This window comes from Schistocerca gregaria, chromosome 6 (assembly GCF_023897955.1).
Source record: "Schistocerca gregaria isolate iqSchGreg1 chromosome 6, iqSchGreg1.2, whole genome shotgun sequence".
Classification (NCBI taxonomy): Eukaryota; Metazoa; Arthropoda; class Insecta; order Orthoptera; family Acrididae; genus Schistocerca; species Schistocerca gregaria.
The window spans coordinates 378,616,497-378,635,132 of NC_064925.1; the positions used below are offsets into that span (position 1 = coordinate 378,616,497).

At 39.6% G+C, this 18,636-nt stretch overlaps 1 protein-coding gene across 1 annotated transcript in view; it reads right to left on the reverse strand.

Annotated features, from left to right (window-relative positions):
- Window positions 1-18,636, reverse strand: part of LOC126278031 (activin receptor type-1) — a 97,283-nt gene that overhangs the window by 58,184 nt on the left and 20,463 nt on the right. The window contains exon 4 of the mRNA XM_049977765.1: window positions 9,679-9,905. Coding sequence (XP_049833722.1) covers window positions 9,679-9,905 — 227 coding nt within the window. The remainder of the gene's footprint in view (window positions 1-9,678; window positions 9,906-18,636) is intronic.

Here is an 18,636-nt window from a genome sequence, read left to right on the forward strand (position 1 = left end):
ACACATTAAACACAGGTGTGTGCAGGGATGCCAACCACATTTTGTTCCAACCCACTGTTGTGTGAAATTATAAATATTCTGGAATTTTTTGAACAGACCTCGTACACAGAAATAATTGGTAAATGAGTTTCAAGCAAAGTATTGAAAAATAGAAGTGCGTGGTAACATCAAAGTTATAAAAAGATCAATAAATATGAAACCCAAAATCAAGACAATTGTTTTACCATTCAGAATAGCAACATTACAGGCAAATCAAAAACGAAATTAACCATGAATGTACTCTAAGGGAGAATGGATGGAGGGCAGATGTCATGAGAGAGATACTGCACTGAAGGAGAGTAACAAACATGTAACACAGAGACTAATAAACAACAACATTATAAAGCATAAAACAAGCCACACAATGAAGAGAGATGAAAAAGGTAACTGAATAATGGAAGCAGAAAATAAAAGAGATGGAAAAACTATTTGGAGCCTTGAATAAAATAATTTTGGATTTTATGCTGGGTCATTATAAAACACTAAAGCAACTAAACTGCCATTTCGACCAATTTGCTACTACCCTATTCAGGGTGGTTAACTGCTGGATACTGGTGAATATCTTGCCATACACACTGTTTATTTCAGTTATCAGATGGCTACCAACATCGCATACCTGGGATGTCATTGGATAATTTGAAGAGCGGCTGCTATACACTGAGGTGACAAAAATCATGGGACAGCAATTTGAACATATACTGATGGTGGTAGTATCATGTACACAAGGTACAAAATACATTGGCACAGCTGTCTTTTATACTCAGGTGATTCATATGAAGAGATTTTTGATGTGATTATGGCTGCAAAACAGGAATTAACATACTTTGAACACAGAATGGTAGTTGGAGGTAGACACATAGGACATTGCATTTTGGAAATTGTTAGGGAATTCAACATTACAAGATCCTAAATGTCAAGAGTGTGCCAGGAATACGAGACTTTAGGTATTACCTCTCACCACAGACACGCAGTGGCTGATGGCCTTCACTTAACGACAGAGATCAACAGCATCTACATAGAGTTGTCAGTGCTAACAGACAAGCAACACTGTGCACATTAACCACATAAATCAATGTGGGACGTATGATGAACATGTCCGTTATGACAGTGTGGTGAAATTTGGTGTTAATGGGCTATGGCAGTAGACGAATGACGTGAGTGACTTTGCTAACAGCACGACATCACCTGCAGCACCTCTCCTGGGCTCATGAAAATATCAGCTGGGATCTAGATGATTGGACTGGTCAGGTGAGTCCCGATTTCAGTTGGTAAGAGATGGTGGTAGGGTTCAAGTGTGGGCAGACTCCAAGATGCCAGGGATACAGGTTGTCAACAAGGCATTATGCAAGCTTGTGGTGGCTATGTTTACATGGAATGGACTGGACTGGGTCCTCTGGTCCAACTGAACCAATCATTGACCATTTGTAGCCATTCATAGACTTATTCCAAAACAACCATGAAATTTTTATGGATGATAATGCACCATGTCACCAGACCATAATTGCTCACGATCGGTTTGAAGAACATTCTGAACAATTTGAGAGAATGATTTGGCCAACCACATCACATAGCCTGAAACCCACTGAACATTTGTGGGACATTACTGAGAGAACAGTTTGAGCACAAAATTATTCACCGGTAATGCTTTTGCAATTACAAATGGCTGTAGAGGCAGCATCGTTCAGTATTTTTGCAGGGACTACCAATGACTTGTTGAGTCTATGCCACAGTGATTTACTGCACTATGCTGGGCAAAAGAAGGTCTAACATGGTAACATCCATGACTTTTGGCATCTCATTGTAAATGGGGATGGTTGTTCAGTGGGCTACTGCCTGTGCTACTCTGGTCACTCATTGGAAGGCAACTCTAGTAGGCGATTGGTAAGAAATAGCTTATCAGCTGGCTACTGCCTATGCTGCTCAGTAAGTAATGGGAGGCAACTCTTATTTGGTGATTCGTAGGTAATAGTAAATCAGCAACTCGTATCCAGGTTACAAACTTTGGTATGAATACAGTGAAGCCTATCTGGTGAGGCCAGAAGACCTATTAGCAATCATGTGTCGGAGCACGGATGTTATGTACAACTCGGACAGAACAACACGGCAGCTACAGCTGATCATCATCAGAAAAATGGCCGTTCTATCAATCTTCAAGAACTTCACGTGCTTGCTCGGCAGTCATGGAGGCAGCAGTGAAAAATAACAGACACTATTGAAATAATCAACAGCATGGACAGGGAGGATGGCTACAAGTTACCTACGGTCTGGCTGCCATCAATTCCAGTCTGGCAGACTGCACATTTTCACCAGCCAGTAGCACCATTTGACTCGGGTTTGACAGTATAAACAACAGCCACAAGAGAACTGCCATGTGGCCTTAACACTTTGCTTCAGTAAACCACTTCCCCTAGACACAAGTTGCCAATCTGCAATTGCCTACCAATCACCAATCAAAGTTGTTTAGAGTGGCACAAGCAATAGCCTGCCGATACACTATTTATTACAATTCACTTACCAGAACTGCCTTCCAGCCACCAGAGTAGCATAGCCAATAGCCTACTGCATAGCCAGTCCCTCTACAACAACCTCTCTTTAAATTTTCCAATGATATCCCAGATATGTGACGTTGGCAACCGTCAGATAATCAAAGTAGAAAGTGTAGAGGTGACTACATTCATCAGTACCCAGCAGTTAACCACCCTCAAGAGGACTGCAGCAAGTCAGTCAAAATGTCAGCAATTTAGTTGCTTCATTGTTTTGTAATGACACAATATAATGAACAGAATTATTTTATTTAAAACGACACTGGTCATGGGCTATTTGAAGTTATTTCATAGGTAGAGCTTGTGCAAAATTACTTGGCCCATGATCACAAATGCTTTCTCATTCTCAGTACTAGGCGAGTCCATCTCTCTGTTCCAAAGGGGCAACCACCTCAGTTGCCTGTTGGCTACGGAGCTGCAAGCTTCATTCATTACAAGTAAAACATTCTCTGCCTGTTTCAGCTATAGTGCAGGAATAGAGGTGTGCACATGTGGTTTCACTGCAACTTCTCTGAAATGTTTTTAAAGGAACTATTCAATGAAAAAATTGATTCTCTTGCATATCATAGCCTCACTTGTCAGCTTCTTGATAAGCTGCCTTTCATTTCATTAATCTTCATAGTTACTGTGATATTTCTATATGTAGTAAGGTACTGTATGAAATTCGAATAGTTTGAAATGAGAAACAGAGGTCAGTCACTAAGAGTTTGTGTTTGGTGCATGTTACATCACATACTGCTGTGTACAGAATGCAGCTAACATCCTGAATTTTTTTAGAACTTGAGACGAAATCTATATCCACTGCCAAACTTGGGGAAAAAATAAATAAAGAATGAAAAAAAGACGAAGAAGAAGAAAGATGTACAAGACAGGCCAAAGTAAATTTCTCCCCCAGTTGCAACTTCAGATTAATGCTGTACCTACTGTGCATTTAATAATATATGTTTGAGTTGTTGAATTATGAAAAGGAAAGCTGCTACTCACCATATAGCAGAGATGCTGAGTCGCAGAGAGACACAGAAAAACTCACAATTAAAGCTTTTGGCCATTAATACACACACACACACACACACACACACAAATGCAACTCACACACACGACTGCACTCTTAGGCAATCGAAGCCACACTGCCTGAGACTGCACTCCTGTGTGTGTGTGTGTGTGTGTGTGTGTGTGTGTGTGTGTGTGTGTGTGTGTGTGTGTGTGTGTTTATTGTTGATGGAGGCCTCAATGGCCAAAAGCTTTAATTGTGAGAGTTTTTTTGTCGTGCCTATCTGCGGCTCAGCATCTCCGCTATATGGTGAGCAGCAACTTTCTTTCTCATAATATTGTTACATTCCATCCTGGATTTCCACTGTCTGGTGTGTTGAATTGTTTGTCATCCTGGCTTAATCCATTAAGATGACTGCAGACTTGTTAACTGTAGCTTAAAGGTTCTGCAAGAAACACATTTGTATGAAGGCTTAAGCTGTAGAACTAAGCCTCCCCTACCATGCTGTACCATCTGCAAGAGAGACCCCTTCGCTACTATTGCCCCTCCTCTACCACATCATCCACGTCATCTGTGCAGCTGGACGCCATTTAATACAGCATGCACTCTGCCGAAAACAATGAAAAATGAGGACATGTTGCTAGAAAATGACAGGGGCGATTCACGTCTGAATTTCCAGTTGCTTTGCACAGCCCCAGAAGGAACACAGCACAATTCGTAGGCATCATAGTGATGGTGGAGCAAGAAATATAGAAGGTCATTAATGACATTTTGTGATGGGAAAGTTTCACCAGAGTTTGAAAATAGTGTGATTATTAACTTCTGAAAAAGTAAAAGCTTTATTAACTTCTGGAGAAAGTAAGAGCAAATAGATATGAAAATTACCACCCAACAGAGATATGTGTAAATTTGTGACAGCGGGGACTCAAACCCAAGTTTCCCACTTATCATGACCGGTTGCCTTAGCCACTTCAGCTATCTTTACACACTTTCTGGACCAACCCAAACTTTTACATATCAACTGAATTCATCAAATTGTTCCCAGTGCCCTAAAGAGAAGCAGGATATGAAAGAAAACACTCTACGAGAGAGAAATAAAGGAAAACTGAGAAAGAAATCACAACAATAACCAAATCAAAGACAACCTGTCTGAAAGTGCACATTTGTGAAAACACTGTAACATGCTCAGATTCTTCATGGCTGCTGTCCATAAGGCAACTGGGATATCGTAGCTCAAGCCAGTCTTACTTGCTGTCATTCTGACACCATTCAGTGTGTGAACAGAGTTGCTGTGACATTGCACTGTGAGTTTCCACTGGTCCCGAGCACTCTTCGTCGAGTTCAGGTCATCAGTTATGGCAGGCCATTCCATTTTATTGACTCCTGGCTCCTTTAGGAAAGTGAAGGTTGGGCAGTATGCCTTGTGCATCATCATCTTGAAAACGTGAACCCACTGCTGAAATGTTGACCAAGTTTGGACAATAAGTCAGTGATTCCTGTTCTGGTACTGCATGACCCACAAACTATCCTCAATATAGATGAGACGCATCCGATGTGTACTTTATATCTGCACAAAACATGACCGGCACACTTCCCTGCTGAACCTGTAGTACTGCATATGTGATATGCACACTGGTCCCTGGCCACTTTCGCCTACTTCATGATGGTTGTCTGGTGTCAAATGAAACCAGCACTTCTTGCTAAAGAGAAACCAACAACACTGATCCACATCCAGGTTTCATTCCAGGTATACCCTTGTCCACTTTCTCATGCTCCAAAGTGCTGTGGTAGTTTGTCCTGTTGTTTGTAATGGACACCTATGGGCCAAACTATTCATGTGGTGAAATTAGTTTTTGAGCAACTTGTAATCTGCTACGGATCATTCATATTATTTATTCTGTAAGGATTTTATCGTAACCTGGTCAAAAATGAAATTAACAACAATAAATTCCCACACGTCAGTAATTTCACCAAACAAGTGTCTTAATTTGGGAGTGTTTCATTTTTATTCTTTAAAAGTGAAGATTACATAAAAATATGGTTCAATAACATTGTTCTTATGGCAGTTTCCCTGTGTCCTGAGGAATATTCATTATATGTGGGAATTTTTTAGAAGCCAATTCAATAATATGGAGTTTTACAGTGATTATCTTCATAGAAAAGGTTATTTTACTACTACTGCATCTCCTGCAATCTTACAATAGGCACTTCATCTACAACCTTCTTACTCAGTAAGGGCTTTATCAATTGATAACACATGGCACAAGCGGTACTAAAATCTAATATAGAGGTTTTTGCAGAATTACTGATAGATGTCGCCAGGCTGACAAATCAATTTCAAGTATGGTATGACTGGGATCAAGCAGTGCACACCAACACACTTATCCATGGTCTTAATGAAGTTAATTAGGTTAACTCCAGAATAAAGTGCTGAAAATGAAATTGTGATTCGTGTTGCACAACCAAGATATAATGCTTATAATTCTACAAAAGAGTACTGTGTATATTACAGTCCTAACATTTGACTCAATATTAAACTTTCCATATCTTTTTCACTCTTCCATGACTTATACAACTAATTGTGCACTTTACTACATTGCCTGAATTCCCTAGTTCTGACTGGAAAAAGATCTGAAGAGCTCAGGTTAGTAGTATGTCCCTCGTCTCCGCTAAGTTTAGTTCCGACATTATTCGTGTAATACACAAATAGCCCCAGGGCTGCGGTCCCAAAACAAGTCGTGAAAAAATTAAATGTAATGAAGAAATAAATAAATAAAAAATAAACAAAATTCATCTAACTCCGCCATTGCCGGTCCCAAGCCCAGGGCCTCATCTTGCAAGTGATGAGGAAGGAGGAGAGGGAGGAGTAATGCCTCGTTAAAAAATCTGGGTCCATCTGGCTCTGGATGGTAGCATCCTGTAAGGACTCCTGCCTAGGGTTACTACGTGAAACCTGGCGAACGGTCTTGAAGGTGGAAGAGGAATACGATTCCCAATGGCGGAAAGAGTGGAAGAGCCTAGTGGAATTAAAAATCAAATCAAAATTCAAAAGCGACTGTTCTCAAATTGGGCACCCTTCGGTCAGTGTCTGTCTCCATATAAGGGGCAGTTGTGAATAATCCTCAGAGGCTAATAACCTCGAATGTAAGAAATTATGGCTCTAAAAGTCACCCTCAGAACTCTAAGAATTATCAATCATGGAAAAGTGTGATGTGAAACTAATTACCCCAGATGGTCAATCCACCGCTCATAAGTGCACAAGCAAACATTCGGATTCTGGGGAGTCTGCAACGTCACACAAAGATAAATTTGAACATCTTGGAACCGTAAACAAAATAAAATACAGGAAAGCAAACTACTTAGCAACTTTTAATGCAAATCCACTTCTGAAAGTTTAGAAACTTAAGACTCTCATGGACACATTAAACGAACACAGAATAATCATTACGATTGTGCAAGAGACCAAGTTCTTGGATGAGGGCAGCTTTGAATCTGGAGGGTTCAGGATACTTACGGGAAGACGGGGACATGAGTTATGAAAAATGTTCCCAATTTGGGACAGATTTTGTAATTGACAAGAAAGTATTAGGCTCCATTATAAGCTTTGAGTCTACCTCTGAAAGGCTAGCCACACTCACAATTAAATCAACCAACAAAGTACATATCGTTGTAAATGTTCATGCCCCTATAAACATTGACAACAAAAAGAATAAGGAGAAGGTGGAGCAATTCTAGAACTAGATGACACGATCCAAAAGATATCCAAAAATGGTTCAGGCATATAGTGGGGAGATACCCAGCACGTAACAGGACAAACCACAATGGTATCAGGTTCATTGAATTGTGCCAGGCACACAGTTTTGTCCCAAAGTCAATTAGGTCAAAGAAACTGCTAAGAAAGCAGAAGACATGGGTTTCACCTAACCCTCTCCAGGGAGAATTCCAGTTAGATCAAGCTGTGATAAAGCAGAAATTTCACAAGGAAACTCAAAATGTTAGGGTTCTCACAGGAGCCGACCTCGACTCTGACCACTACCAATCTAAAGTGAAACTGAAGATCATCCCCAAGAGTAACTTTCATAGGAAAAACCTCGCACAAAGGAGATATGATCCAGAGCCAACAAAAGAGGAGGAGGAGGAGGAGGAGGAAGGGGACAAGTTAACCAGCACCCTAGAAGATCAGGACTGGAAGCAGATGAAGAAGAGTCTTATAACCGAGGCAGAGCAGCTTGGTCCTGTTACCAGGATGAAGAAGCACAGGCGGTGGAACGATGAGTGTGATAAGACACTAGATCTGAGGAAGAAGGCATTAAACATGTGGCAAACCAGAAAGGACGAGTGTGCCTGGCACTTTGTGGGAGCTGGAAAAATGGTATCCAAGGAGATCTAGAAAGCTAAAAAGGCACAAGAGGACCAACTGCTCAGGAAGATAAATGATGACTTTGTTAAGAACAACATGAGAAACTATTATCAGATCTTCAGGGAGACGCTAAACAGATATGACCCCCCAACTCTCCAACTTCACGACAAAAAGGAGAACATGGCATACAAAGGGTGGAGCAGAGGATACACATTTTTTTAAACCTCTGGTATGCGGGGACGACAGGGGGTGCTGACCTTGAATGAATGTTGGCAGACTACCCATACAACGCAGTTTCAGTCACTATGGAGCGTAGAGAATCATGTGTTTGTTGCCGTGGAATGTCTTTTCTGAAAACATTTTAGAGTTGGACGTCGAGGTGCAGTGCCTGATCGAAATACTCTACTCCAATAAGTTGCAGCATTTAGAAGTACTGGATCTGTGATGAAAAGAAAGCACCTGGTCTTCCCTGTTCAGTTCGCACTCCGGAAAATGTAGACTGAGTGAGAACGGCAGTTCTTGCTAGTCCGAAACGATCAGCTAGATGACAGGCTGTAGTACTGGGTACGTCATGTCATTCACTCCACTGCATTTTACATGATGACCTTAAGTTTCACCCGTACAAGATAATGATCGTCCAGCAGCTTAGTGAAGGGGAATTTATGTAGCGCAGAGAGTTTTGTTGCGTAATGGACGAAATTTTTACAGAAGATGTAAGTGAATCTCAGTTTCAATTTTACCTATGTATGTCACTTGTGCTTTTTCGACATCCACCGTGGAACACAAGGCACAGGTATGCAACCTGAACTGTGTAAGTGTGACTGGGCCTGTGCTGAAGGGAGCAGCAGAGGTTGGGGGTGGGCGAGTGGTTGGGGCTCTCCCTGACCCTCTTACTCTGTTTCTTTGTTTCATGAAGCAATACTTTAAATATCTTCAAACCCTGCTATATCTCCCCATTCCCCACCCACTCCAGATTGCTGTGTTCGTTCAACATGAGAGCTGCATTCTGCCTGCACTGGCAGGAGACAGTAGTTATCTTTGCATGAGGTATGCCTGTAAATGTCTAAGTGTGTTTTCTTTTCTGACAAAGGCTTTGGCTGAAACCTCAATGTGTAACAGTCTTTTCATTGTGCCTTTTTTTCTTGAACTCAACTTCAATCTGATCTATGTTCAACAAGCAGTTGAACAATATCTGGATGAACTGTTCTTCTGTTCTTGAACAGTATCTGGATGCACTGTTCTCTTCTTCTCCCATAAAAATGTCCAAGAGTTCTAACTGATGTAATGTTTTCCTTGACAACGTTCTACCTTTTGCCCTGTTAGTCTAACTAGATTCATTACATAATTGAAGATATGATGTTTTAGGGCACTGTGACCACCTGTAATTACACTGGAGAAAGACACCATCTGGGTCACTTTGTGTGTCTTCTTAAGATAATAGATTCTTTCATGTGATACTGGTCATTCCCAGATCCATTCATCAAACTGCTATAAAGTGCAACTTGTCAGCAGGACAAAGATCAAAAAATGACAGAGTCTTCGTCAAGGCAAACTTCCATTTGCCACATTTACATGTATGGATGACCTGTATCAATGAAAGTAACAAGTTAGTCTAAGAAAATTTACATTGGTCCTAATGGTGCCTTCCTCATTTTAGAATCATTGTCTTTAGCAGCTTAGACTAATATCTTTAACTTGTCATAATTTATACAATTTTACAATGTTAATAGAGTAATAGGATATACCCTCAACGTGCTGTCTCCAGCTGCAGTTGCTCGGAGAACTTCATCTGATGCATAGAATGGATCATGGTCCGCCATAGCTCGGGCTGCCATCAATCTTTTGCGATGTGTTCTCCTCATCAAGAAGAGAACTATTGTCCCAATAGCACCCAAAGCAAGGACAGGTCCCAGAATAGCAAGGGCCAGCTTCACTATGTAACCTATGTTGCTAACATCATGTGGAACTTTTTCTGCAAAGCAATAATTACAGTTGATGGATCATAGAAATATCATACACATTACAAAAGGTGCATAAAATTGAGCAGCGAGATAACTAGAAACAAAGAAATAAGAAATTAACCATGTAATCACTTAGTTTATAGAAAAAAAATGAAAACAAAAGTAGAACTGCAAAAAGATTTGGTTCATACTCAATATGGAGTCTCCTTTGAAAAAGCAATGTTAATTTGCTGCAGACTTTTGGTTTTGTGCCTGAAATATAAAAGAATCTTTTGCCAAAAGGAAAAGAAACTGCAATATTACAGACTCAAAATGTTCATTTTTTTCAGTGATATTTGGGCAAAAGAATCCTAATATTTAAGAAAACGTAAGCACAGACTTAACTTTACGACATCAAAATCTTTTTTAATAATAATGAGAAGATAAGGGCTAAATGTCACTGGAGTTGGTAAACTAATGAGCAGCAATGTACGAACTTTCCTGTAAACTATAACAGAACATCTGCATTCTTGGGCAACACTCTCACTGAATCACTCTGAATAGCTGTGTTGAACATGTTTTCACAAGGTGTAACATGAGAATCAATTTCAAATATTTACATAATTCTGATTCAAAAGTGATGTGTGATAAACATAAATATGATGATGTAATAATATATTTATATAAATCAGTCATATAAAGTTACAAAATTTATAAAGGAAAAAAAAGTATAACACATTATGAAGGACAACCCAAGTCTGAATAAAGGACAAGGTTTTATGTACAGAGAATCCATTAAAAAGTAGTTAGCTGGAGGATATCTGGAGGTAATTGTCAATCTCAAAACTCAAACTGCAATTTCATCATCATACCAAATAATCACCTCTTGCATGTATTTTCAGCTTCTAACTGTGGCACAATGGAACAAACTCCGTCACAGCAACAACCTCACATCCTAAATACATGCAATCATTGGGCTATGAGAGACATGGATGATCATGCTGAGAAGGATCGAAGCATCTCAAACTCCCTTTTTTAGGCATAACTGATGTCAGCACACTACTGAAAATTGTATGAGTTAAATAGCTTACACATACTTGGCAAATTCCAAATTCAAATCATAGTTCTACAGGACACACGTTTCCCATTTTGATTCAGAAAACTACAGAACACGTATGGGAAAATGAGCCATAAAGATCAATGGAATGCCAACCATACCTGGTTCAGCCTCCGAAGTACGTAAAACGATTGTAAATTCAGTACTCAACTTTAATTCTGCATCTGGAATAATTTTTGTACTTGCAGTGAAAAGAAGCAGCAAAGAGAATGACTTGATCAACATAAGTAATAAGAAAACCTGAACAGAAAGCTGTTTCTGAGAACTCAATAGACCACCATCATCAATATCCCAACAAACAGCATCAAAATCTTATCGAGTGATCATAATGTGTAGGTAGGCAGGACAAAAAAAAAAAAAAAAAAAAAAAAAAATTTGTAGGCATCCAACTAGCACACCTTGAACATTCTTGATGAACTTTCGGAATCCCCATGCATGTTAAAACATCCCCCTTGTAAAATACTATTTATTTTCCATTTTATAATTAACAGCTTTTGGTGACACAAGTTTACTTAACTGTATATGTCCCTCTCACATTATATGTTTTGTGTTCATGTTTAAAATTTAAACCTTTCTCCATGCTTTATTTCACACATTCTGACGGCTATGAAAAGAAATAATTTCTCACCAACAATGTGGGGTGATTTTTATCTTGCAATTAAGTAGGATACCTCCAATGATAAGCTTTGGACACTTCTAGGGTCTGATATATGTTTTTAGAGCAATCAAACATTTTCTTGTAGTTGTTGCTCATTAAGCTTACAAAGTTTCATAGGTTTACTTACACAGTATGGATTATGCCTGCAGATCTGTCTTTTAGTTATAAGTTTCAAGCTAAGTTGGCTAAAATATCGAAACAAAAACCCTATTGTGATCATGCCTCACTATTCAAACAAATGCTAGTACATCTTAACATTAGAAAATCAACTTTATATTTACATGCTTTGGTTTGAGTGTAGTGCTAATAGGAACAGAATAATATGTGAAAGAAGAAAGTATTTTGATTAAATTATAATCTTTTTAATTGCAGTTGTTTAAAAGAAAATGCCTTTTTTGCATTTTGCATTTTCTTTGAAACAACTGCAATTTATATACATCTGCTGCGAAAATGGCCACTACAAGAAATGTGTTAAAATCTTTTTTCCCAATTTCCTGCTTTCAAAGGAGAAGAGGCACTCTGTGAATCACTTCTACGGGATCTCTTGTTACCATTCTGAATTAGCCACTTACCCATGAGAATGGTGGAATTTTCATCACTTTATTTTTAATCCGGTTCACTACTTACACTGAACACACACTAGAATTCAACTAGCTAGCACACCATTTTGCAATTGACTCCAGATGCCACCTGATTGGACAGTCACAATGGCTGTGATTAACAATCTACTCTTGTAGTCAAAAATATTATGAAAAGGACAGATTGCTGCTCATCACATAGATGACATGTTGAGTTGGAGACAGACACAATGAATGGAGTATTACATATTGCCCTTTCAGCCAAGACCTGCTTCAGAAAAACAGAAAAGAAAAGAAAACACACACACATACACACACACACACACACACACACACACACATTGACAGATCCACACAAGTAAGCACACCTCACACACATATCTCCAGATAGAGACAGAGTGTGTGTGTGTGTGTGTGTGTGTGTGTGTGTGTGTGTGTGTGTGTGGGCGCGCGCGCAATAGAGAGAGAGAGAGAGAGAGAGAGAGAGAGAGAGAGAGAGAGAGAGAGAGCGTGCCATCTTTATGGTGAGTAGCAATCTTTCCTTTTCCTAATGTTGTTGTTATTCTAACCTGGACTTCACACTGTTTCATTCTTCTAGTCAGTATTGCAAGGTACAGGCAGTCACACTATCGGGCAGCTTATAGTCATCAGTCACAAATGGAAAATCCAGGATAGAATAATGACAATATTACGAAAAGGATAGTTTTTATTCATCATATACAAAAGATGCTGGGTCGCAGATAGGCCTTCAAGTACAGCATCTATAAAGTAACATTCTAGGCGGTCATGGTCTTGCAGCAACCTTAAAAAGTTCTAGGTCAGTTCTTACAAGATTAGAAACCACTTGCGGCATGTGCAGCTTACTGATATGTGTTGTGAAGTTTATAATACATTACCAGCAGGCTGGTTTATCTGACATGTTTACTAACAGTAAATGTGAATGGACTGAAAAAGTAAAATCAATTGTGTTGTGATGCGTCCCTATTAACCGTTTGATAGCTTAGTAAACCCTGAAAGATTAGATTTATGAAATTCCATGAGAATGAGGCAGCATCAAATGCGTCAGTAACATTGCGAAGTCTTATTTGAAACTCATATCCACAAACTTTGCAAGATCTTGCAAACGAAAGGAGGGGAAAAAAAAAAAAAAAAAAAAAAAAATCAAGCATTTGTAAGGGGAATTTCAAACTGACACTGTTGCAGTTTCCAGGAGGAAAATACACCTGAAAGGCACAAAAAGGAGTTTTTGACTCAGGTCATTACTTAATACAAATCAAAGTGAGGTTTCAGCACAACTGATGTAGACATAAAAGCAAGCTGTTTCCAGGGGCAGACACCAAGTGTCTCGAACACGACACTGACACTCCCCTACAGGATGCATATGAACGATATCTGAGAGAATGACATGGCCTATCTCACACACTACAGACAGCTCTGAAATTAGAACAGCCTCCAACAGAACATAAATATAGATGTTGGATCACAAATAGTGACAGAGTACATAGGAAGAAATCAAATTAGAGAATTGATGAGACATTCATAGAAAAACTGAAAGCTTCCAGAATGAGATTTTCACTCTGCAGCAGAGTGTGTGCTGATATGAAACTTCCTGGCAGATGAAAACTGTGTGCCCGACCGAGATTTGAACTAGGGACCTTTGCCTTTCGCGGGCAAGTGCTCTACCATCTGAGCTACCGAAGCACGACTCACGCCCGGTACTCACAGCTTTACTTCTGCCAGTACCTCGTCTCCTACCTTCCAAACTTTGCAGAAGCTCTCCCGCGAACCTTGCAGAACTAGCACTCCTGAAAGAAAGGATATTGCGGAGACATGGCTTAGCCACAGTCTGGGGGATGTTTCCAGTATGAGATTTTCACTCTGCAGCGGAGTGTGCGCTGATATGAAACTTCTGTAAAGTTTGGAAGGTAGGAGACGAGGTACTGGCAGAAGTAAAGTTGTGAGTACCGGGCGTGAGTCGTGCTTCGGTAGCTCAGATGGTAGAGCACTTGCCCGCGAAAGGCAAAGGTCCCGATTTCGAATCTCGGTCGAGCACACAGTTTTAATCTGCCAGGAAGTTTCAAACTGAAAGCTCACAGTCTTTTTGAAATGCACAGAATACGTCCTCCAAATTAATACGCAAACAAAACAAGCTTATGGCAAAAACAGCCTGTTAGAAACAGAATAGGACTGACTCAAAAACACTGAAATTTTTACTCGACCTACAAGGAGAACCTATATCATTACCAGCCGCCGCTGCCACCACCACCACCACCACCACCACCACCACCACCATTACATTCCTATCTAGCAAATGAAACACTGGAGAAGAAACTAATATTAAAGAGAACTGTAGATACAGACTGACTACTTATAAAGTCTACTCAACTGTCATCAACCAAAGGATAGATAGTCCTTCGAAAAAACCAGTGCCAAATACAAATAACAAATGTCCTGAACTGAATAAGTATTTTACACAAGCACCACTGCACTGCAATGAAATGTAATGTAATATTGCCCTGATACAGGACCACCTGGCAAACAGCAGCAAAAATCAGTATTAATATTTACATCTGCTAGTTGCACTAATTGTGTGAGAGTTTTTCATAAATTGTGTCAAGTGGTGGTCTCATTGTGGGTTTGATTTTATGTTGCTCACTCTGTGAATGTCAGCAATTTCACTTCCAACTTACTGAAACAGCACTTTGTGAATGACCAGTGAGAATCTTGAAATTTCTTAGTTGACAGTTTGTGAAGCAAACTCATCACTAGATCCATCAGACAAAACAAAATATGTGCACAGTGTAATGGTTTTGAATCAAGTTCTTGGTTTCAGATTACTCCTGCCATATATTTTATTCTGATGAAAATGGTGGAATTATGAAAGTGGTGAACATGTGTTGTGTAACTGGAGGAAATAGCAGGTGAATATTCAGGATTGCCACAAGTTTCCAAAAGTGAAATTCACTTTCTTTTCACTGATTTCCAGACACAGTTTTAGCAATTTTACATGACAAATTTAGAGATCTCAAGAGTAAGGAAAATGGCAAATTAACAAAAAAATGTAATGACTTCTGCATTTCTGAATGTGTTTTCAATTAGTTGGTTGGTTGATCTGGGGGAGGGGACCAAATAATGAAGTCATTGGCCTCATCGGATTAGGGAAGGAGGGGGAAGGAAGACGGCCGTGCCCTTTCAAAGGATCCATCCCAGCATTTGCGTGAAGTGATTCAGGGAAATCATGAGAAACCTAAATCATGATGGCTGGATGCGGGTTTGAACTGTTGTCCTCCTGAATGCTAGTCCCGTGTGCTAACCACTGTGCCACCTAGATTGGTTGTTTTTAATTCTAATTCTGAATGAACACCACTTTATTGTCTCCTTTAGAAGATTTATGATCTGGAGGATAAGTAAACAGCTAAGTTGGGCGAGTAAAAGTGACTTTAGTTAAAGGTTTTCTATGTTTATTAAAGATTTAAATCAAACTCTGAATTAACAACAAGTTTTTGCTCCTTGTCCAACACAGGATTTATGAACTTTCCAGGACAGATAATGCATCAGACTGAACAGAAAACATAAAAGGAATATGTTGCATAACATAACATTAAGGTTTCAAAAATAAGAAAGACGGCACTAGAGTATGTACAGTGACATTTTCCCTGCCGAACAATACTAAGTGTTTTGTCAAAAATAAAAAGTAAAAAACAAACAATTAAAATCAATCAATGAAACCAGTCAAAATTTCTTTGTGGGAGAAGCAAACTCTTCATCAATTCCACTCAGTTCGGTGGCCCTCTCTGCAAGTATCTGTGACATTCTGCCCTTCAGTTCATTAACATGCTGGACAATGGATCCCTTACGCCTACCCTTCTGCTTTAAAGCTTCGCCATACTGATCTTGAGCACTGCAATAGTCTAAAACCATTCTCTTGTCAACAAAAATCTTTAAGAAACCGCCAACTGATTTCAGGTCATCATACACTTGAGATACTTAATTCTGTTTCTAAGTTGACTATCATACACTCTTTACCAACGGAAGAACCTAGCTCTACAATGGCTTGACCATCAATCATAATGAGAACCTTTTGAAGAAAGTCATACAAATGCTGGCAGTACCTCCAAAAGTTATTAATTTTAGTCTAACTTCTCTTGTAGCTTGCACGGAGATCCAAAAATTCTTGTTTACCAAGAAATTGTGTGAATTCCTTCTTAACTTCACAGTTTTTAGTGCTCATCCAATTCAGTATCAATTTGTGCAAGGTGTTTGAGATTCTACTGTTGCTAGTTCCTGCCTACTACTTATCACAGCTGGATCACAAAAGCTTATGTATCTACAAATGTTATACTTCAACGGTGGCTTTAGGAAGAGGTCTGAGCAAATTATAATCACAAACTCCCTGCCCTCGGCTCTAAAAAATAAAATATCCTTGGCAGACACTTTTAAATTTCTCAGCTCAAACAATACAGCATGACCTAAGTTAATTTATTTGGCAGGAATAACACTAGCTTCATCATCAACTTGTACATCACATACCAACTTCATGGCAGATAATATATCAGTTAGTCTTTGAGGGCTGCAGTCTTGAAAATCTGACAAACTGTGTAAAGACTAAAGACCCCCATATCATTAAAAGTTGATGCATTGTCCACATGAATAATCTTCAGATCAAGACGTAAGTCCATCACAAAAGCCCAGTTGTTATTTGGGCCATCCATTGATACTTTAAGCATGTTAGTAACAGTCAGGTCTGAAGTTTCTTTCTTTAAACTGTCCAACATATCAGGGGCAGTGGTAAGGCCTAAAAATGTAGATGGAAAGTAGTGCATTGCAACCTGTTTGTTTACTTTGTGGCAATACCTGAGTGCAGTACCCATTTTCTGCAACAGACACCTTGTTAAGACTCTCATCAAAAGAGATTACATCTCCTTCAAGAGCTGTGAGCCCATTTTTCCTAAAGTGCAGAGATAATCCATAAACAATACCGTTTGTCTTGGTCTACCCAAACTAAACGTTACTTCCAATCTCGAGAAAATAATGATAATATTTGGTTTGTAGGGTGCTCAACTGCATGGTTGTCAGTGCTCATACAAGTTCCCATCTTCCCACGGTCCAGTCTTGCTACTTTTCCCAAATGATGAGGACAACACAAACGCCCGGTCCCCGGGTGGAGAAGATCTCAAACCCAGACGGGAATCGAGCCTGGCACCCTGTGATCCAGAGGCAGCAATGCTAGCCACTAGACCACAAGCTGCAGACAATCCTGAGAAAATGGATTGTATATAATGCATTCGCTTCTGCTCACACAGGTGCGAGAAAGAAATATTCATAAGCTCCTTTGCGTCCCAAACGGTTCGAAATATCAAATCAATGTTTTGATGAATGATGGCGTTGAAAGTGGAGTGTATTTTGCTACATGATAAACATGCAAAATTTTCTTATTACTGTGATATATGAGTAGCTGCAGACTTCTGCAATGGAATGATGTAATGTTTTAAGAGTCCGAGAGATAGCTGGTGAAATGGGAATTAGTGTGGCTTTGCAACAAGATACAATTATTTTTATACCAAGAATGTAGTTTTTATAAACATTTGATCTGAACTGTCCTCATTTAATAAACCAGTGTTCCAGGATTCTGTGACAATCGCAACTGCATTAGGATGTTTGTGAGGTGGCACTGTGGAAACTCCTCTCTCTCTCTCTCTCTCTCTCTCTCTCTCTCTCTCTCTCTCTCTCTTTTTGTGTCAAAGGAAGTAAATTTTGACATGGCAACAAGGGAAATATACAAGTTACTCAAAACTCACCACTGATAAATGAGTGGTTTTCAGGTGACATCAAGTTTCCGTTGCTACAAGCCTACCGAAGGGGCTGGACCAACAACCACATCGAAAAACTTATTGTTGTGTACATAGTTCTGTGTAGTTAGCATGTACACAACTTTCCCACTAGAGTGCGCCCCGCTAGCACAACAGCGCAGGCGCAGCGCTCGTCCATCTCCGCACTACGAGATGGCACTGTCTTAGAGACGGACCAAATTCTGCTTCCACCAATCCGCGTATTAATATGTAAGGTAGCCAATGAGATTGCTGCTAACGAAGAACCTTTTCGCCTCATGGATCACACTCATGCAGAGATACCTGAATGCGTGAGGTATTATAACGAGTGTACAGACCTCCGATTAGTCAGTCTGCATTAGTCTGTACCAGTCTATAGTCAAGTTTCAGTCTGTACCTAATAAGATTATCATATTCCTGTACATAGCCACGAAGATAAATGAATAGACACTTTGTCAAGTATCAGAGATATGTGAGAATAAGATTAACATACCAAGACAAAAGGAACTTCAGATTGTCAATTGTAAACAGCATCCAGAATCAAGTTACGTAATATCTATGTCTTTTTATTATTTCAATAAA